Source organism: Gobio gobio (assembly GCF_949357685.1).
Source record: "Gobio gobio genome assembly, chromosome: 7".
Taxonomy (NCBI): Eukaryota; Metazoa; Chordata; class Actinopteri; order Cypriniformes; family Gobionidae; genus Gobio; species Gobio gobio.
This window is the reverse complement of record NC_137103.1, coordinates 42769914-42793172: the sequence shown is the minus strand read 5'-3', so window position 1 is coordinate 42793172 and position 23259 is coordinate 42769914. Positions and strand designations below refer to the sequence as shown.

The window sequence follows — 23259 nt, the reverse complement described above, 5'->3', positions numbered from 1 at the left end:
ATATGACTTTCTTCTTTCTGATGAACACAATCAGAGTTATATTAATAAATGTCCTGACGCTTCCAAGATTTATAATGGCAGTGACGGAGTCCATTGAGTTTGAAGCTCAAAAAAGTGCATCCATCCATAATAAACGTACTCCACACGGCTCCAGGGGGTTAGAAAAGGCCTTCTGAAGCGAATCGATAGGGTTTTGTAAGAAAAATATCAATTTTTAAAACTTTATGCGAAATATCTAGCTTCCGCCAGAACGCCTTCCGTATTCAACTCAACTTGCGCAGAAAGTGTAACACCTCTCGCAGTTCAAAACGCTTACGCTACTTTCAACGTCATCCGTCGCGCCAGTTACGCTTTCGTTTTACGTTTTCGTAAGTTGAATATGGAAGCCGGTCTGCCGGAAGCTAGATATTTTCCATTATAAAGTTTTAAATATGGATATTTTTCTTACAAAACCCCATCGATTTATTAACCCCCCGGAGCCATGTGGAGTACGTTTATGAGGGATGGATGCACGTTTTTGAGCTTCAAACGCAATGGACTGTCATTTATAAAGCTTGGAAGCATCAGGATATTTATTAATATAACCCTGATTGTGTTAATCAGAAAGAAGAATGTCATTATACACCTAGGATGGCTTGAGGGTGAGTAAATCATGGGGTAATTTTCATTTGAAAGTGAACTACTCCTTTAAAGTTCTTTTGAATTATCCCATATTCCCATACATTAACACACAAGGGGATGTGTAGAACTCTTTGTCTTGACTTTGTTTTGGAACAATTTATCATGAAAAACGCTATACAAACAAATAGAAATTAAGTTGGATTTTCCCCATGTTAATAAACAACGCCAATCTGATGCTAAGCTCATAGAGAACCATGAACAGCAACTTCAGACAGAGGTCTAACAGGTTAAAACGTTTAAAGTGAACCTCCATTTGCAGGCGATCAGATCCCACTGAAGAAAACCGAACGAAAACAAGTTTCATGTGACCGGCCTGCAGACATGTCCCTCGGTTAAAATATACAGAGTTGTTGTTGTTCACTGCCCTTCTATCGCTCTCGCTGTCTTCACACACCTACTTCTTTTCTCATTCTCTGGCAAAGTCTATCTGAAGCCTTGTTCTCTGCATTCACTTTCATGTGTTATTCTGCAGACCTTCTTTTCAGTCAGCTCAAAACAAAGAGAACAATCCAGAAGCATGACCTACTTAAATTTTCCATGCTAACAGACCACTGTTGTTTCCAACCACTTTAAACATGATAGATCTTACAGCTATCCTATAATGCTGTAAATACTTTGCCCTTGTAGGCAGAGCATACTGGAGGACCATCTTGCATCCCTTTGGATGTGCATCTGTGGTCTGTGTTGCCATTTGGCTGGCTGTTAGAAAGTATGAGCCCAACTCTAAAGGCCCGTTCACAACAAGGAAGATAACGATAAAGATCTAGTTCTAAAAATCATCAATATTAATGAGAAGAGTTCACAGCACAGTTATAACGATAATGGCACAGAGAAACGATATCGTTGGAATCACTTTCAGAACATGTTTTTCCAGGTGATGAACAATAAAAACATTGACAGCCAATGAGAATCCATCCTGCTGTAACAAACTTTAAAATGATTATTATTATTAAAATTATTATTAGCATTTAAAGCGGCAGACAAGCATGCGCTTAGAATGAACAGAACAATATCGTCCACTGGTGTGGACACTAATATAGTTATCTTTAAAATTAAATTAATTAATTTAGCATTTAATTATAGTTGATGTATATAAAATAACTATAGCTGAGTTTTCAGCATCATTACTCCAGTCTTCAGTGTCACATGATCCTTCAGAAATCATTCTGTTATGCTAATTTGCTGCTCAAGAAACATTTATTATTATTATCAATGTTGAAAACCGTTGTGCTGCTTAATATTTGTGTGGAAACAGTGTTATTTTTCAGGGTTATTTGATTAAATAGAAAGTTTAAAAGAACAGCATTTATTTGAAATGGAAAATCTCCTGTAACATTGTAACAATCTTTATTGTCACTTTTGATCATTTTAATTAGTCCTTTCTGAATAAAAGTATTCATTTCTTTTAAAAAGACTCCAAACTCTTGAATGGTATTTTGTTAGCCAAACTCACTTGCAACCAAATGTAAATGTAGTCTCCCTTGCCCTCTGTGTTAGGAATGCTATTTATGGCAGACAGAGTTGCTGTCTATGCAGAGCTTTTCAAATCGATCACATATGAGGTTCCATTTCAGGAACTTTCTTAGAAAGTGCAGCTATATGTAGAGGCTATACATCAAGACGGCTCACTAGGCTTTGGAACAGAGTCTAAGTCTCAGCAGCTGTTTTTATCCACCTATTTTTATGCACATTTCGGGATATTGCATAAAAAATAGTGGATAGAAACATGTAGATGCACATACATTCTAAAAATGTGCTTAACAAAAACGTATACGCTCTATTGAGTAGGATCATTTATTTGTGTTCCATGAGAAAACATGCACACAACCTATGATGGAAACACATTTACTGAATAAGTCCCTTGATGCACATCAAAAAAGTCACTTGACTTTGCGTGATGGGAAGGCATAACGGACTAACCAGCAGACCGATCTCTTTACACAATATCTGAAATTATGTTTTGGTCATTCTGAAATGCCTGCAATGTCTGTTGTTAAAGTGGTTTGGTATAATTCGCACCAGAACTGTCTTACATGACTACATTCCCAAACATCTGCCTCCGAAAGCAAGGTAACATCACCATGTTTTTAAAAATTAAAATTATTATATACATTGGCCTATCCTAATTTTCTTAGTGATGTTTAGTGACAGTTTATCAGGAAGTAACGGTTTTGTTCTCTTTGACTTTGAAACTGTGCTTTATTAGCAAATGTTTTTTGTTATATTACAATTTTGCAAATAAGTTAAATATGCAACTTTGGATGGAAAATAGCTAGTGTGAGTGTCATTAGTGGTCGACCGGTTATCTAGAGAACAATGGCTAAAGCCCAAAGTATACGTCCTCGCACCGTCCGCAGGAGGTCATCAGGAGGGTTCGTGGACATCCGCACACCCCGTCCGCGTGGTCTCAAATTTTGCTGCATGCGGACAGGGTGTGCCGATGTCAACGAACCCTCCTGATGACGAAAATTACAGTGCATGCGCAAGAAAGAAGAGTCCACTAGGCACTCAAAATTAGGGATGGGACGCTATGAATAAATAATAATAAATTTCATTTATAGTGACCAAAATTATCACGATTATAAATATTATCACGGTTTTGTTAAAATGAGATGAAAGTGTTAAAAAACAACTGATGCACACACTGAAAACATTTCAACAAGTTTTATATTTCAAAATCAACAAACAACAAATAAAACACGCAGCTCTATGCACTTTAAGCAAGATTCTATTCTGTGGCATTTCCTTCCTTATATTGACAGTCGTCAATATCAACGCATTATAACACAGCGCACATCCATGTATCACAACGGACGCGTGCTCACGTTTCATTCAAATGCAACTTGCCGTCTTGCATCTCCGTTTTTGATTGTATTGAAAATGAAATCAGAGGACTTTACTATTAATATGGCAAGGGGGGCGTGGTTCAGCAGAGTCTGCAACTGGAGAGAGGCAGAAGACGAGCCACGCACGAGCTCCCAGTCCAGTCTCACCCCCAGTCTTGCATTTCCAGGTGGCTTATATCCTCTCCAAACCAATTACTGAAACAAGACACAGGTGTTTAGTCATTTGTACTTGATCCACTTCTGTCCCGCACGTCTCCTGCCTCTCTCCAGTTCCAGATTCTGCTGAACCACACCCCCCTTGCCACGTACTACTATAATATTGTTGTGATCATCTTGTCTGGACGGTTGTTTTGTTCACTGTACAAAATGGATTTATAAACAGATAAGATTTAAAACATTAATCTCAATTCAATGTGTCCCCGTAATTATGTGGTAAAAAAAAATAATGGGTAAATAAGTGTACAATGAATATATATTATTATCCCTTAAATGTCACCCTTCTTGTCTGAACTTGTTTGTTTGTCTTTGGCTCAAAGCCACTTGCTGCGAACTTTTCTTCGCGGAAGCTTCGTGCTAATTTCAAGTAAGTAGAAAATATTTTAACTCAAAAAAACATTTTGTGTCCAATTATTTCCCAGATGTATTTTTGGTTGTTATTGAGTTCTGAAGTCTACTTGCCTTGCGTTCGCTATACAACAGATGGTCACGAAGACGACTCTGCAGATTTGAAGTGTTCCCCCCTATTGTCGCAACTTTCTTTTTGCATGTTCTGCTGACAGGGTGACCATCTTCGATTAAGTTTCCCTCAGGACTTTTGTAAAGGCCAAAAAATGACCAAACCTCAGATTTGGTCCTTTTAGAAGGCTGAAAAATCTCCCAAGCTCCCACTGCCTTCCGCCATTTCTTCTCGTTCAAAAAACGACGTTGCACGATGTGTCTGCGCCAGATGCTGGCTGGACGGGATTTACCACGAGTTTTCAAAATCGCGATAATCAAACACGGTTTCAATGATAATTAAATTTTAAACGATAATATTAACCGTTTAGTACATTTTATCGTGGTTTATCGTGAAACCGATAATCGCCCCATCCCTACTCAAAATCGAATTATTGGCTTTTAGGATGAATATGCTAGCCTTACTGTTATCTATAAGCTAGTGGGCTCCAGAACAATGACAAAATTCACATTTAGAAGATATACGTGTTTAAAACTTAGTCTCTCACTTCCACCAATATGGATCAGTGATTTTGATGACATCGCTCTGCACTTCAGCTTCTCATCAGATGTTCTGTCCAATCAAATGCTCTCTAGAATTGAAAGCGTCCCGCCCCCTACATCATAAATAGACGCTGAAGCTGCGGCTGAAATCGGTCTATTCGGCACTATTTTCTACATGGGGAATGGCACACATGTGCACTATATAGGGGATAGGGAACGATTCAGACAGTGTACATATGCTTTCCACTGGGGCGAATGAAGTTTCACGTCAGTGTCACGCGAACCGCCGCAGCTCTCACACAGTCTGCTCTGGTCCAGAGACACGATAGCACAGAGTGGATCATAATGCACAAGTCTGCGCAGACCAAAAAACTTATTGGACCCATTAGAATTCTGAACAGAATGATATTTTAAAGCAATATGGAGGAGATTAGGAGGAGATTCGGTTAGAGATTAGGAGGAAACTGCGGCTTTACAGAGCTCAACAGCTCTGGCCGAGCTGTGATTTTTAAATGAAACACTATTAGCTAATATTTAAAAAAAGGTGAGGAGCTATTCGTTATGTCCTGCTGTGTCTTTCTGTTTCAGTGGAAATTACATAAACACATTGAATAATACTGCTCATTTCAAGGCACTTCAGTGGGCCTTTAATAATAATAACCAATGCATCCTTCTCAAAATTACTAAAATTAACATTTGGGCACAGATATCGGCCCCTCGTAACACTTTCAAAATGGCCAAATATTGGTTGTTGGAATGGTTGGAAAATCACTAATGAGCTCATTTATCTGTGAATATGTCATTTGTTTTCCTAATGCAGAGCAAATTGAGTTTTCTGCATCTCCGGAGAAAAACACCCAAAATCTCACTTGTCTCTAGTGGTTTTCAAACCTGGTTCAGAGACCCAGCACTGCACATTTTGTATGTCTCTGTTATCTGACATGCTCATTTGAGTTCATGGAGCTCTCTTCTAATGGGCTGATTATTTGAATAAGGTATGTTTAATAACAAAAACATATAAAACATGCAATGATGTGGATCAGCACAACCAGGATCAGAAGAGGTCTCGATGATGGTGACAGCGAAGTCTGCAATCACAAGACACATTTCAAAGTGGTCTTATGAATTTTGTAGCTCTATGATGGTCTTGTTTGTCTCTCATTTCATTCCTCTAAGGGGATTTTAGGAGAAACATCTGAGACAAAGTTTATACGCAACAGAACATTATGCCTCTTGAGCTGTGAAAGAACAACCTCCGAGCGATAGTTTTCCTCTGGGTATCATCTGTCACTGCTCTCCATGTTCCATTGAGCTGTACACTTGAAGTCAGCTGCTATCAACAGTGAAAAAAGAGCTTTAGAAATAGAAAGGAAGAATAATACAACAACATCTCATAACAGTTATTTCCTGGCGCGGGTGGTGTAATGCACCTGACAACAAGAGCAGCCAGATCTTTGTTCTTTGCCTGAGGCCTGTTGCAAGAAGCTAGTTGAACAAACTCAGAGTTCCAGAGTAGGTTTAGGCTCACAACGTTGTTTAAACGTTCTCTGTCAACTCCGAGTTTGATCCAGGGTTTGTGATTAACTCTAGAGTGCTGGAACAGCCAATCACACGGAACATGGAGAGCGTCAGTGTGATTCTCTTCTTGCGAGAGAGTCGGCGCAATTTACTCCTCTGTTGAAAATGAAGAGGTCGTTTTGAAAAATATCATGATTTTTAAATGCATTTACAAGGCAGGAGAAAACTGCTTCTGCTGCGAGAGTTTGAGAAGACAGCCGAATGAAAATATCTGACAATATCAATGCATCTGAATGAACTGAATTGAAATCATTTATATAGTTTCACAAAGAGCTCAAAATAATTTTGAAACTGGCTTTGTGCAAGAGACCTCAGAGGAGTCATTAGTTTGAAAGCCTTGTTGTATTTTGAGGACACTGCTTGATTGGTTTGTGACATTTAGAGCTGGTTAATGGCTTTTTTACTTTTTAACTCGGATGACCTGAATTGGGAAGGCTGTTAGATGTGTCTCTCCAAGCATCATGTGTGTCGTAGCCACAAAAAGTCTATTCAACCCATCCTCGAGGAGGTTTTAAAGTGCGTCATGAATGCATAAAACCAGGCACTTGTTAAATAACTTCATAGACTGACTGTAAACAACATCCACCCTTAGCATAATGAGCAGTACAGTCATTTGAATAAGGCTAATCATTATGAGGGTGATGACATTCATTAAAGACTCACATTTACTGAAGTTTAATAGTGTGATTGCGGTTGCCGTCTCTTAGCAACTGTTTGTTCCAGTCGTCATAGAGAATTGTATTCCCTAGTGGAAGACCATTGTCATTGGGGTAACCCTGGATTTTCCAGCTGAAGACTGGAGAAAAAATGTCATTGGCAAATGAAAATGTAGGTTCTAAAAAGGCTGAAATGATATAAGGATGAGCTGATGGGTGATGGAATAATGTCATGTACATCCACCTGCCATGGTGTATTGGAGTAATGGACACGCAGCAGCATCAGGGATTCCATCTCAGATCCCAAAATGTATTAGGTCTGATTTACACCTACAGTAAGGAGGACAGACTTACAAGGGTAAACGGACACGGGTGTCAAATGAAACTGCTCAGTTTGAGAAAAGGCGCTGTCATTTTACATGTAATTAAGGATTTTTTATTTATTTATCTAGACGTAGATCACTATTACATCAGTATGTGACTGAGTGGAATGGAGGTTTTAAACTGAGTAACTATTGAGTGTATATTGGGTCTTATTTACTAATAATTGTGTAGATTATTTGTATTTTTATGATATGGAGAACGTCTCACAAAAATGTACGCATAATTCACAACACATGCACATGAATTTGTTTTTAACCTTGTTCTAATGTTAATGAATTTGGGGTGTTTTAAATGAGTGACAATTTATAGGAACACTCCACTTTTTTGAAAATAGGCTCATTTTCGAACTCCCCTAGAGTTAAACAGTTGAGTTTTACCATTTTCGAATCCATTCAGCCAATCTCCGGATCTGGCGGTAGAACTTTTAGCATAGCTTAGCATAGATCATTGAATTTGATTAGACCGTTAGCATCTTGGTCAAAAATGACCAAAGACTTTCAATATTTTTCCTATTCATACTAAAAGCTAAAAAACGTACATTATGATTTCAGGGGGACTTAGGTGATTTATTTTATTTTGATGGTTACCATAGACATCATTGTTTATATCTGAACTATAAACTTTTATTATTGTGATAATTTGAATTATTGTAACAGAAATAGCGATACTGTTTGTGAAGCTGTTTCATACCTATAGGGAGTGCCGGTCCTCCCTATACGCATAATACTCAAGTTGCGCAGGGCCCACCAGTTTAAGTCTCCTGCTGGACTCCTCGATATAAAAAAAATAAAAGAGTTAAAAGCGAATTGAAGAGACGCTGTTCCCCAGATGGCGTTCTGTGCACAAAATCCGAGACGGAGTGAAACATGGACAAATATAGGCTACTTTGGGCTTCGGCCATGCGCTTAAATGGAGAGATGCACAAATATGATGAAATATTACAGATGCACATGCAAAAATATGTCAAAATGTCAGTCACAGTCAGTTCTATCTTTAATTAAACATAAACAGTTGGGAAAGTAACCGAATGCTTGTCAGTGTATTAGATAGATCTATGCATTCAGTGTTAAAGTGATGGCAGCCTGATAAACCTGCCGTTGTCTGTAATTTAATGTTAATCAAACAACAATAGAAAACGAGAGAATCATTTACTGCTCTTCACTGAATAACTTTATTATTCGATGAAGACTATACAGTGTTTTATTTTTACTTTTACTTTTTTAATTTCTGTATAGTGTACTATTATTTAGACTAAACTTAGTTCCCCAGGAAGTCTAGGACCGGCACTGCCTATAGCCTACGGGACAACTACTCTCTCTTGTGTGAAAGCAGATTTGAATGATCCGCTGTGATCATAATTATCAAAGGTTTAATAATCAGCCGAATCGTTGCAATTTAGGAATAAGATTGCGTGGGTGTTTGAATATAGGATTTCACAATATTACTATTTCTACTGTATTTTCGATCAAATAAATGCAGCCTTGGTGAGCATAAAAGACTTTCAAAAACATACAAAAAAATCTCATCTACCACAAACTTTTTAACTGTTGTGTAATCTGCACAAACTGTCAAAAGCACTTGCTATTGGTCTATTTATAGACCATATACAATTCTAATGATTGTAACTTTATTTTACATCTACTGGTATGACATGGATTGGGTGATCTACTGTACCTCCTTTAATGTATTAACGTTTGTCTCTTGCTTACATGTGAATGATGTGGATGGAAATTGGATTAAGAGCCTCACTATAGTGACATCAAAGGGCTGCCAAAGCCCAGAGCCACATGTGGCTGGTGTTTGCTGTGGCTATTTTTGGACTATGTGTATGCTTTATTTGTTTTGATGTGGCGGATGAAAAATTTAAAATGCTTTCTATTCTTTTTTTCTTCTTTAGCCAATAGGCCTAGTGGTCCTCTTCAAAGGTGTGACTCAGAATGTGACATTTAGGACCCTTTCAAAACCATACCGGTATGGATCACACCAGTGTTACCGTGAGAGCACTCTGAAGGTCTCGGTGCTCTCACACAGGGAGAAGTCACAGGAAGAAATGTCCTTCAAAAAGACATGGACTTTTCTCAAGTGTATTGTCATCTTTTTCAATATTTTATCGAAACCTCTTTTTACGTGATCAGTATGAAGCCCCGGAGGCAGATAATTGTATTTTAGAGTCGACTCTGGGGATTTCAGCTATAGCTACCGTCATGACCTTTCTATTGTGTGAGGTCACATGAGCTTCATCCCATGAAAGAGGGAACACAAGGCAGAGTTCAAAAGAAGTGGTGACAAAGTGACACATATTCTTTATCTTATTTTTAGCAACAAAGGTTTGTTCTTCATATTGTAGAGTCACAGATATTTCATACTTCATGACGAATGCCATAATTCTTTCTGACTTGGAAGCAGTGTTGGGGAACGATTTTAATTATGAATAGCCTTTTCAGTTTCAAAGTAGGTTACCTGCAGTCAAATAAAAAAGGAAGCTAACAACACTCCTAACAAAAAGTAGTACGTTGAAGCCATTTAAACTATCAGTTTATGCTTTTTTATATTAAAGGATTAGTTCACTAACTTAACTTTAAAATGAAAATTCACTCACCCTCAAGTTACACTTTCTGTGTAGCTAGATATTTTAAATATGGATATTTTTCTTACAAAACACCATGGCTTCGCTTCAGAAGGCCTTTATTAACCCCCCGCAGCCGTGTGGAGTACGTTTAAGATGGATGGATGGATGCACTTTATTGAGCTTCAAACTCAATGGACCCTATCACTGCCATTATAAAGATTGGAAACGTCAGGCATTTATTAATAAAACTCTGATTGTGTTCATCAGAAAGAAGAAAGTCATATACACCTAGGATGGCTTGAGAGTAAATCATGGTGTAATTTTCATTTTAAAGTGAACTACTCCTTTAAGGACCATATTTATCTGAAAAACATAATGGGACATTTCATTTACAGTAAATATGATACATACATTTAGACTAACTAGGTCTAGGTCTAAGCAGTAACTATTAAGTAATTATTTAGCTACAAAAAAAAGACAATCAATTAGTTTTTTTTTTTGTTTGTTTAGTGAATTTTGATCAGTCAGAAGTTTGGGGTTGTTAATGTTTTTAATATATGAAGTTCCTTACTGAATGCTCACCAAGGCTGTATTTATTTGATTAAAAAATACAGTAAAAACAGTAATATTGTGAAATATTATTACAATTAAAAATAACTGTTTTTTAATAATTTAATGTAATTTTATTCCAGTGATGGCAAAGCTGAGTTTTCATAAGCCATTACTTCAATCTTCAGTGTCACATGATCTTTCAGAAATATGCAGATTTGCTGCTCAAGAAACATTTCTTATTATCAGTGTTGCTGCTTATTTTCTAGATACATATTTGTCAGGATTCAAAGAAAATTCAAAAGAACATTTTTAACATTGTAAATGTTACTTTTGATAAATTTTTAATGCGTCCTTGCTGAAAAAAAAAAATCTTACTGAACCCAAACGTTTGAAAAGAGCTAGTTAGTAGCATTACTATTTTTAGATGGTTTATTCCCAACACTGCTGACAAGATCATTCATTGCCTTAAACAGCTCAAATTCTTTAGCAAAATGAGATGTGTCATTTCTTTTGAACTGATACAGATAGCAGAACTATCAGAAAAAGGTGGGGAGAGGGGAAGATGGGGGACTCGTTTTCGGACAAATATTGACTTTTGGCACATTTTGCTCTGTGGGATTTTTATGGTGCCGCCAGCAATCATTAATCTCTCTGAAATAATGTTTTGCTGCGCGCTGCCTGTTCCCTAGTTACAGTTCATGCCGTCTGAGGCAGTACGCTTCTGTGAACACAGTCAGACAACTCAGCCAGCCATGCCTCTCCAACAGCCGCGTGGAACAGGGATGACAGCCTTATCCCTGCTTTTGCTCCCACATGATTGACGACTATATTGCATAGAAAATGAGTTGTTGACTGTGTTTTATTGTTCAGGTTGCGCTCTTTATAAACGTACTGCGCCCGTCTGTTATTAAATCCATATTCATCAAAGATGCATGAAGTTCTTCTTCTGGCACGTCAGTGTGTTAACTATAATATTTGGGTTTTAGAGAACATGCATTTGAGGCCAGAATTCTCATATATCTTCTTTTTAAGGCCAGTAAACAAGTATGCGAATGCAGAGGCAAATGCTTGGTCAACATGTTTGCATGGCAGTAACAAATACTCAAACTCAAGGGAGTGAAAAAGTTACCTTCAAATGTCTGCGCCATTGGATATGTTGTAATTCAGATACATAGTTATAACATATCAAATATAAAATGTTAGGAGTGTATATTGTACTGTATTTACTAAACTATGACAGATGAAAACTGACCTAATTGTTAACAAAAACCAACAACCTTTGTAAGTGGAAATAAAACCAAAAAAACGACTTCATAAAAAAATATTGAAACATTTAAAATAAGCTCAGTTACTGTAACACATTTACTTTGGCAGCCCTAAAATATTGACAGTCATAGACTGTCATAGAAATCAAACTTTTTTAAATTTAAAGGGGATAGTTCAAAAATGAAAATTCTGTCATTTATTTTAGTCACGCTCAAGTTTTTCCCGTAGTCAATGGCTGCCGAGATCTGCTTGGTTACAAACATTCTTCCAATTATCTTCCTTTGTGTTCAGCAGGGGAAATAAATTCATACAGGTTTGGAACAACTTGAGGGTGAGTAAATGATGACAGAAGAATTGTGCGTGAACTATCCCTTTAATGGGCAAAATGAAAAGAAATGGGAAAAATACTTATTCAAACTTGTAATAACACAACGAAAAAACAGCACGTCCTTTTCAAATTTTGCTAGACGCATTACATTCTTGTATTTGCATATATGTTTCAGGCTTTGACGCATTACTGGTGTTTGTACAGTATAGTGCTACAACCAGCCATTTCTTGTTCATTATCACTTGTTTTGTTTTTTTGTTTTTTCTTTAACAGCATAGAGTTTGTCTAGCTCAGACCTGCCAGAGCTCTCCATTAGGTGTGTTGTTGGACCTCAAGGTTCAGCTTGCAGCTCATACTGTACCATTATCATTGCTCACCTTGCTGGAATAATGCTGGAACATCCATTACACCGACTGTGTTCATATGAGGATTCTTTGCTTTTGAGATTCAACATCCTATTATATGCATGAGATTGCTCTGAGTAAGGAGGATGTTTAGGATGCTATTCTGATGAGTAATTTAAATGCTTAGAGTGCATTTTGTGCTATAGTTTAGCCTGGTTTATTATTACTTTATGAGCACAATATTATTTATTCGTTTTGGTACCAGTTTAATAATACTATATATATATATATATATATATATATAATCTAAAACATTTTAAAACACAAAGTGTCATTGCCCTTTTTTTACTGAGACCAGAAAAGGATTGCAATTCTTATTTAGTCATTGTATTTAAGATGTCATATAAATAATTTGACTGATAATTGGCTGACTTTTTAATGACATTTCTAATAACAGTAAAGCAACCAACTTCAGGACTTTTTTTGAATGTACTCAATTTATGGAAAAATTTGTTCTATTAACATAACAATTCAAGTTGGTCTGTGCTTTTAGTGAACATAATAAAATAAGTTCCATAGCAATCATAATTTATACCTGTGGGTCCATGTTCAATAGGCTATCATTTTCAATTCAAAATGAGTATTAATATTGCACATTATTAATGTAAAATTTCCTTTTGGCAGACCTTTCCACTAAACAATTGGAAAAAGTCAAATAAAGTTTGTAATGTCAACTTTTTCCTACATGATATAGTTCAAACTACTTTTAAAATAGACTTTGTCTGATGTATTTGGGAATGGGATGTTCTGTTTGTGAAAGATGTTTTATTTAATATATGTTAATATAATGTCTTTTTGGGGGGGATGGCCATTGTTAAATTAGACCTTATTTATTGCAACACAATTTGTTTAATACTTTACTATAGGCTAGGTAATTTTATTTGTTTATTATTCATGCAACAATACTTATTACTGTAATAGTTTTCATTAATAAGCATTGCTATATGATAACAAGAACTTTGTCTGTGCTCTTATGAATGTTTTCAAGCATGACGTGAAAAGTTAACTACTATACTGATTGAAATAGAATTTCTTCATGGCAGGGTTTGCATATTTGGCACATTTCATTCTGTAACGTACTTGTTCTACAGATCTGTGTACTAGTGTTGTTGTGCTACTGTTTTTGATAGTGTGATACCGTTACTTACAGATAATATAATGATGATCATTGCATTTGTCTTACCGAATGTGGTATCCTGTCAGCTATAAATTGTCTATGGGCCTTTTTGGATTAGTCAGTTTAAGTGCCGGTGATGCAGTGTTGCCAGAAATTGCTACACGACACAAACAAAAACAATTTTTACATACAGTACACAAATAAAGTAAATACAAGCAAGAGTTGGTTGTTAGTCGCCAGCAGCACAGCAGCTTGTAAGACCGCATGAATTCGCTCCAAGGATCGGCAGCGAACCGCGGTGAAGGCCTTACGCGTTCAGTGTCTCAGCTGGAAGAATGGATTTGATTATAATATTCTTTATCTGACTCCATTTCATTTAGTGGTCGCATTTAGAAGAGAATCCCAACCGACTGTTTGGTCATCTATATTTGGTAGTTAATCATACATTTGATCGTTCCGTTTTAACCCTTTGTTACAATTATACCGTTCCACATTGGAGATAGTTAATAATTACAGATTAATTCAGAAAGGATCAAAATGTAACAATTTATTAACAATCAAGTAAATGTAAAATGTCAATTACATCATAGACATAAATCTCTTCTAAAAGGAAACACAAATTCTGGTTATGGTTACACTTAAAATCGTTTCAAATAAATGTAAAACATAAACCCTTAATTATGCTCTGTAGGCCTCTGCCTAGAATGTTACCTGTGAGATAGAGAGAGAGAAAGAGAGAGAGAGAGAGAAAGGGAGAGAGCTAAAGAATAGCTCTCTCCAGAGAAAGCCAGAGAAACCAAAGAGAGCGAGCTACAGATGAAATCTTCTTTTATCCTCTTCCCTGATGTCACCAAATTCAAATCTGACTCTTGTAAAACTGACCAATCAGACCAACCCGTGAGACATTTGAAAATAACCAATCAGACAAAACTTCCCCCATTGTATCAAAGGTGCGAAAACCTGTTGGCCAGCCGGCCAATCATTCTTTTGTCTTTCTAACTCAACCTGGCCCTTCTGATGGCGTTAAGGGGGAAGGGGTTGAGTCAATTTCAATATCTTGATCACGACGATGGCAGTTAACAGCAAAGCAGAGGATTTTGTTCCATTTCAAATATCTTTGATTATTTTCCACCTTACAAGCTCAAGACAAACAATGACACTCAAAACTGTCCTGTAACTATGGCTAACATTACAACAACAGCATTTCTTGGTTCTGTGAAACTGTAAAACCAATGTTACTCACGTATGGATCAGAAACCACACAACCTCTGTGTCCGATTCCAGGCCTTCCCACGGAGGTCTCTCTAGAAAAGCTGGAAGGAATCTTAAACTGCTTATTAGTAGAGGTCCGGACCTCTTTGACCCCATAGCTGGCTATACGGCCTTGGCTACTGGTTTGCTAAAATTTAGTTGCTACAAAGTTTGCCAGGTTAGTGCCATTAAATCTTTGAAAGGTATTCTGACTCTGGTTGATCCAGTGTTGGGTGTAAATAGTGACTAAATACTTAGTTACTATAATATATTTACTTTTCCCTTGAAAAATTAAAGAAAGGGATTACTCTTATTTCTTCTGTAATTTAATTGCAGTTACTTCTGATGTAATTGAACTAAATACTGTGTATAGACTGTAGAACAATTATATATGATAAAATAGTGTAATTAATATAAACATTTAAAGTCTAAAATGTGTTTTTATGTATCCTTTTCACATTTCACATTTGTAATACTTTGGTCAGTTAATAAGAATAATTGATGTAGTTTTATATTATTTATTTGAATTAATTAAAAGAGCCGTTTCATGTCTATCCCATAGTAGACTGTAAAAAAAATATGGACGTAGTGTCCGTGACGTCCCCCATAGGATTCTGAAGAGCAGTTTCGAAGCGTAAAGTAGGGAGCTGGCCGTTGCCATCTTGGATCACTCCCAGATAATAGAAAATGGGCAAAGAGGCAGGACGTGGGTGGAGCTGAGGTGACGCGATTACTAACAGACAGTAATAGGGATGCACCGAATGTTCGGCTACCGAAATAATGTGAAATAAGTGACCGAATAAGTGAAAAGACAGAATAAATTTTACCGAACAATGAGGTTTTTGATAACGTGATCAAATATAGACACTGTTCTGCTGAATTGTCTAAGCACCCTCAAATGCAAACAAGAGCACCCTCAGTTGATACTGTAATAATATTTTGGCAAATACTCCAGTGCATATTTGTGTCTGTAGAACATCAAATGTATCCATTTACAACATGTTTCTGCTGCGGTGAAATAGTTGTTGACATCTTGTAAGCAATGGCCAATATGTTATAAGTTAGTCAGACTCCACTCACTGCTCAAAGTTTTTATTCAGTGCTGAGTTATACAGGCTCGCAAAACCTCTCGTGAACAAACAAACAAAATTTGATTATGATTTGCTTATGATACCTGTAGGCATAATAGGCCAAAGATAAGATAAGATGGCCAAATAAAAATATTTTTATTTTACTTTTTCTTTTTTAAGTTATATTGTGCTTTGTTTGTACACTGTAAAAAAAAATCAGGTCTCCAATTGAAAATTTTCTAGTGAGCAATCACATCTAAAATTTTCAGTTGGCCAAATTGAATTTCTTGAATTTTAATTGAATGAAATTGCATCAATTCACAGAAATTCAATTTGGCCAACTGAAAAATTTGTGATGTGAAAGATGTGAACGCTCACTAGAAAATTTTCAATTGGAGACCTGATTTTTTTTTACAGTGTATAATGTCTGCTGGAATGCTAAGAATTTTCAGTATTAAATAAATATTTTTAAATTGTAAATTTGTGTTTTTGTTATTTATTTTAAAAGCAAGACAAAATAGTAAAAAAAGCTAATTTATGCAATGGTGAAAAAATTGGCAAAATAAATGGAATTTTTTTTTGAAAAAACGTGTTCGGTATTCGGCTTCGGCCAAGTGTTTTATTATTATTCGGCTTCGGCCAAGATTTTTCATTTCGTTGCATCCCTAGACAGCAGATAAATGGCTATCGACCTGTCACTCAAAGTGGCCACACCCTTAATTATGCAGAACTTTAAGACTTTATATAATGTAAACGAATGCGTTATAAAAAAATTCACTCCCCTCACAGTTGTCATGAAGGTCAAAAGTAGCCGTATAGACCAAAACCACAATTTGTACCAGGCTGTAAACATGTTTTTTTTTCTGCTGTAAAGTTGGACATTTTAACATGGGGCTCAATGAGATTCTGCTCCCTTCTGGAGCCTGTCCCTAGCGGCCATTCAATGAATTGCAGTTTAAGTCACTTCCGTATTGGCTTCAAGAGAAACTGCGGGAGGTTGCCGCTTGGTCTATCCTTGAATCACTTAACTAGTCGAGGTTGAAATAGGATTTAGAAAGTAATTAGTAATAAGTAATTAAATACTTTTTGGACAGAGTAATTTGTACAGTAATCGAATTACACTATTGAAGATGTAACTAGTAATTAATAACTTTTTTAGAGTAACTTACCCAACACTGGGTTGATCGCTTTACTTGACAGTCAGGTGGTCTCTTAGCCTAGAAATCTAGACGCACCCTAGCGGCAGAAAATTGATTTTGCCGCGAGTGTAGTCTAGCAACTCTCGGTAGACCTGAGAGCTGGAAAAACCAAACTCTGGTCAGGCCAATCACAGCGTGTGTAGAGTCGGTGGGCGGGCTTAACATAATGACGGCACGTCACGGCAGAGTTGCGGAGGTTCTGCGTGCTACTCGTAAACAAAGCTGACGAACAGCAGTCTTTTGAATCGGTTTTGGCCGCGACTCTGGAAGACTTGGAGTTAAGCTTCTCTTTGAGAAAAGAACAAAGAACGGCACTGAAGTCATTCTTAAGAAAGGAAGATATGTTCGAAGTTTTGCCGACCGGATACGGCGAAAGTCTATCAACTAACGTTAGCTCGGCCTCACCTTTTTCTTCGCTCTGTTTGGTTGTGGCGGTCATGGCGCTATCCAATTGCGTGCAGAGGGAATTTGAAAGACAGCCGTTTATCCCGCCCCTCGGATTGAGCCCTGTCAATGGTGAGTTTCCAGACCCAACATCTTGATGTGGGTCTGGCTTGTCAGGCTAGTGGTCTCTTTTTGTCTAAGCAAATGTAGACGAAAGTCAAACTCAAGACTAAGTAAAACATAATTATAACATGTCTTATATTATCACCTTAAAATTTTGAGCCTTGGTGTCTTGTTCGCACTGCTCTGTAAGACTACCATTTCAGATTCCTAGCTAAGACAGCAGCCAGCTGTTCCAATTCATAGGGTTTGCAACTGGCGTCGGCGGGTTTGCTGTACTGGCTTTGACAGTGAGTGAGTGATTGGCTTCCCAGAGGACCCATGACTGACCCATCCTGCTCTGCTCAGTATTAATATGTCCAACAAATGCAGAATATGGCTACATCTATCAAGGTGGCAGATTGCATTAGAATTTATCGTGAATAACACATGAGATGAAACACAAAAGGCTAATTTGAGAAGTGTGATGCATACGCTAATCTGTTAAAAACAAAAGAGTTCCTACTATATTTATTCCCACTCTGATAGCCCCGCATTCCTAGGGCAGAGAAGCACTATTAGGCATCCCCTCCTACTGGGTGACAGCGATTCCGCCTTAGGAACTTCCTAATAAGGACATTACGGAACATGAAAATGGAGTGTATTAAAAGAGAGGATTATTGCTTAGGAATATTTGCATTGCAGTACGTCTATTTTATGTTTCAATGGCACTGATGGAGTTAATGCACAACTGGCCCAAAGCTCCTGCGCTCAATGCAGCAGACACCCAACACTGCAGCTGCTGCTCCCAGATAATGTTATAGTCTGTTATCACATATTCAATCTGCAGAAGTTAACTGAGCTGAAATGAATTGACTTACATGGCCAGACACAGTCTTTCGTGATAGACTCCCTTAGCCTTGAGTTGATACTGAAATCACTTAGGGTGATCCCTAAGTGATTTCAGAATCAACTCAAGGCTAAGACATGTGTGTACGAAATGGAGGTCTCGATTTGTTTACTTGGATGTGTGACACAAAACCAGTCCTTTCTCACAATTTGCTTTCAGTCTCTCTATTTACTTCTGTGTCTTTTTCATGAGTGTGGTGGTAGCCATAAATAGATAGATAGTTTGCCAAAAATGGAACATTGTCACTATTAACTCGCTGTAATGTTGTTTCAATTCTGTATGTTGTTATTGTCGTTCCAAACCTGTCGTTCCATCCATCCAACCCAAGCCATCCAATCCCATCCATCCAATCCCATCCATCCAATCCCATCCATCCATCCATCCATCCATCCATCCATCCATCCATCCATCCATCCATCCATCCATCCATCCATCCATCCATCCATCCATCCATCCATCCATCCATCCATCCATCCATCCATCCATCCATCCATCCATCCATCCATCCATCCATCCATCCATCCATCCATCCATCCATCCATCCATCCATCCATCCATCCATCCATCCATCCATCCATCCGATAATGTCAGGTTCACCTTGTCACGCACAACAAAGCTAATACTTTTTATTCGACAATGATTGGTTCATCCTAATCACTGAATAATGAAAACTTTACTACTAATAATTTAATCAAGAATACACAGTTAAGAGTACAATAGAGTAATTATTATTTACGCCATCAAATTTAACCATTTAAAGACAAAATAATGCAAAAGGAAAAGCAATGTTATTATGTTAACACAATCCATATAAGGGTGAAGCATCTGGTGCGGCTGTGTTTTGGACCCTGAGGTCATGGCAGAGATATGTCCACTGAAGTTCAGTCCAGCTCAAGAAAAGATTATTATGAGAATGCGTCTCGCTGCCCCTGATACCAGTGTTTAGAAGGAGTGAAGACGCCCTGTTCCTGACCCCGCTTGTGGAAGAGAGGGAGGAGGGCCTTTTTAACTCAGAAAAATTGAAACGTGTTGACACTGAACAGCTTCAGGTTGTTTGGCGAGTCCTTATCATATGCTCTATTTTAGAGACTTGCAGACTTCCTGGATTTGCTTTCTCTTAACCACAAACTCATCTTGGACGTTGCAATGTAAAAGTCAAATATGTTGTGTGTGTGTGTGTGTACTGGATGTGTGTTAACGCTTCTGGTTAACAATTTCAAATTAAACTCCATGGTAGCAAGGCTGTAACCATATAGTCAGCATTGGCGTAACCAAATGTAATAGTAGCAATTATATTGTACATTAGCTATTTTAATAACATGGTTATAACTATACAAAGCATCAGCTCCCACTCTGATATCATAAAAATAGTTTGGCAGAAATTTATTAGTTTGAAACTCCCAGAATGCCAAGACTTACACAACAGACTCCATTCAGTAAATCATAGATAAACTACTCCAGATGATTGTCAACTAATGCCTAGTTCAGACTGCACGATTTTCAAACTCGTCGGATCACTGCTCTTTTCACACTGCATGACTATCTGGGCCAGCATTCAGTCACTGCTGTGTTCCCACTGCACGATGGATCGGCGACAGGGGGTTTCACAGTGCATGTCTGTACAAGAGGAATAATCGCAGACGGCTCGGTCCTGTCCGCAAATTACGTTTCGCAACAAAGCACACGCGAGAAGTGAGAAGGAAACAACGCGAGACTGGAATTGTTATTAAAAATATAGACTGCTGTGCAGAAACTTCCAAATTGTCTGTGCGCTGATTTGCAGCAAAAGGGAGACAAATAAAAAAGATTATGGTGGAGGAAATGGTTGGGGAGACACAGGGAGCAAGGATTGTGTTCCGCAAAGAGAGTTTGAGGTAAATAAATAATATTGCAATGTGCTGCTGTTGCGGCTGATCAAGCAAATGTTTGTGCTTTGTTTGTTTGATATAACTGTATATCTATTAAAATACTAATATTATGGTCTATAGCTCCTGCCCGAACCTCCAGCTGCCCTGTATCTTGCTCTCTCATTGGCTGTAGGTCATCGCCGATGTATTTTTCAGTCAGAACACATTTCACACATGCAGCAGGAGTCTGAATCGCCGACAGGTCCAGATATTTAGCATGCCAAATATCTTGCGGGCGTCGGCGATTCTCCCTGATCGCGTCTTTGATCATTCACACTGCGTGATTGTCACTCGCGTGCACGAGCACCGATTTGCCTATGATTTCGGGCATTTGTCGGCAATTTCGCAAAACCTGTTGGCGAGTCAAAATCGGGGCTAAAATCGGGGCTCGATTTTAACCCCGATTTTGACTCGCCGACAGGTTTTTGATCAGTTGGGCAACGTGGTGGTTGCACCAGCGCGACCTCTAACCAAATTTAGTTGTACCAGTAGGAAAAAAAGTCGCAAAATGTGACCATTTAGTCCTAGTCTGGAGCCCTGCAAGTACATTTTTTTTTGTTTGTTTTTAAAGTGAAATATCCCCTTAAGGTGTCTACACACATATCATCAATACTGTATCAATATTTGGGTCTCTGAAGGCTGAAGAGCGCCGTTGTCACATTTCGTATTGTTTGATGTTGTATTCTGCTTTCTTTCACAGCTTGTGTCCAATGTCCTGATCTTCTCCTGCACTAATATAGTTGGCGTGTGCACACACTACCCTGCAGAAGGCTCACAGAGACAAGCCTTCCAGGAGACCAGAGAATGTATTCAAGCTCGTCTGCACTCTCAGAGAGAAAACCAGCAACAGGTAAGAGACCAACAGAAATCAAGAATTGTAGCTGCAGAGCATGTTTTCATTTCAAGTGTCATTCTGTGAGTCTGAAAGATTTGACGCTCAGCATGTTGATTAGGCACAGATATATACACTACTGTTCAAAAGTTTGAGGTCAGTTTTTTTTCTTACTATATTTCTGATTGAATAAATTCAGCCTTGGTGAGCATAAGAGACTTCTTTCGAAGACATAAAATCTTGCCTTTGTTCTAAAAAGTATATGGGAAAAATATATTTTGAACTCTTAAGTCAAGTCAAGTCAAGTCAAGTCAAGTCAAGTCAAGTCAAGTCAAGTCAAGTCAAGTCAAGTCAAGTCAAGTCAAGTCAAGTCAAGTCAAGTCAAGTCAAGTCAAGTCAAGTCAAGTCAAGTCAACTTTATTTATATAGCGCTTTTAACAATGTAGATTGTTTCAAAGCAGCTTTACAGTGTTAAACAGGAAAATAATGCAGCATAATTTTATTCAGCTGTATAGCCATTCTGGAAAAATTTCAAGTATCATACAGTGACAGTGTGGGCTTTAGATCAATAATTTGATTAGTAATTTAGTTTAATTGTTTATTTCAGTTTATTATTTTGATGTATTTTGATGTTTAGTTGAAAAATTTTGTGCCCGGTCATGCAAAATTTCATTGTGTTAGAAAAAAAAAAATTCAAACCAAGTGGCATCTAATTATTTTAATTACCTTTTTCTTTTTTTAGCAACTGGTCCTAGATTGTGTTTGAAAAGTGTAAAGTATAGTACACTATAGTATATGTAAAATATAGTGTTCTATATTTCTTTAAAATAAAAGTCACTTGTTTTGATAGTTTGTTATATAACGGAAAGATATTCATACAATTTTCAAACCGAACCGAAAAACCGCGATACACCACCCACAGTTCAAACCGCGATACTCTCATGTCGAACCGAACGTGCCCCGCCCCCTGCTGCCCGCCCCAGCTCTAACTTCACCTTATGCCACAAAATTTTTTTTTTCTTCCTTTACATTTGATTAAATAGTAATTAGTACACTTTTATCAACTAATAAGAGCTGTATTTTTACTAAATATTATTATACTAATATTATTTACTAAATATACACTAATTTTTGACTTCCAAGTGCATGTCACGTGACTTGGGTGATCCCTCAAGTTGCAATGTGGAAGGACAAAGAAAGCCAGTTTCCCCATTTTATCCAGGTAGGCAAAAAGCTACCTTGGAGTCCCACCAGCATCGTCATTTTCGTAGCTTGTTACGAAAAAAAAAAATCTCTCACCTCAGAAAACCGCATTCCTGTCCTGTCAGCTGTTATACTGTGCTCATAGCGCACACTCTTTAGGCCGTATATAAAGCGCAAGAGAAAGAGCATGCAACGTTACGATGTCAATTTGTAAGTCATGAAATAAAAGTAAAGTACCAATAAATCACGTAAGTGGTTCGACGTGTGTTAGCTGGGAAGGCATGCAGGTGTAATGTTTCATTAACAGTTCATGATGTATTGTGTATTCGCCATGGGAAACTGTTGTTTCCATAATCACAAAATGCCACTTTATTTTCACTTTATTTTGTTTATTTTAAAATTAGTGTGGTGACTACTTTATATTAACAAAAACTGCTATTTAATAGCTTTAACTTATAGGTCTGTTTATTTATCAGTATTAGTCATATTCATACAATTTATGTGTTTGTTTAGTAGACTAAAGTGGGACATTTGCTTGTGTGTGTCATCAATTTTTATGAAATAAACGTGCCTGTTTTTATTTTTTAAACATTATGGTAAATGGTAAAATGAGTAGATTATTTCTGACTAGTCTACAGTGCAGACATTTATTTTATTTTAGTTTATAAGATAAATTTCAATTTAAAAATCATTAATAAAGATAAAGTATGCAAACTGCTCTAAAAGGAAACATGACGCCAATTTATTAAGTTAATAAAGATAAATATTTATAAAGATAAATTATTGCTGTTGTTATTATTAAGTT

General features: G+C 37.3%; 1 protein-coding gene across 1 annotated transcript in view; it reads left to right on the top strand.

The window, feature by feature from the left end:
- Positions 1–23259, top strand: part of adcy5 (adenylate cyclase 5) — a gene marked incomplete at its 5' end in the record, with an annotated part of 100042 nt that overhangs the window by 29148 nt on the left and 47635 nt on the right. The window contains one exon of the mRNA XM_079822146.1: positions 21120–21269. Coding sequence (XP_079678272.1) covers positions 21120–21269 — 150 coding nt within the window. The remainder of the gene's footprint in view (positions 1–21119; positions 21270–23259) is intronic.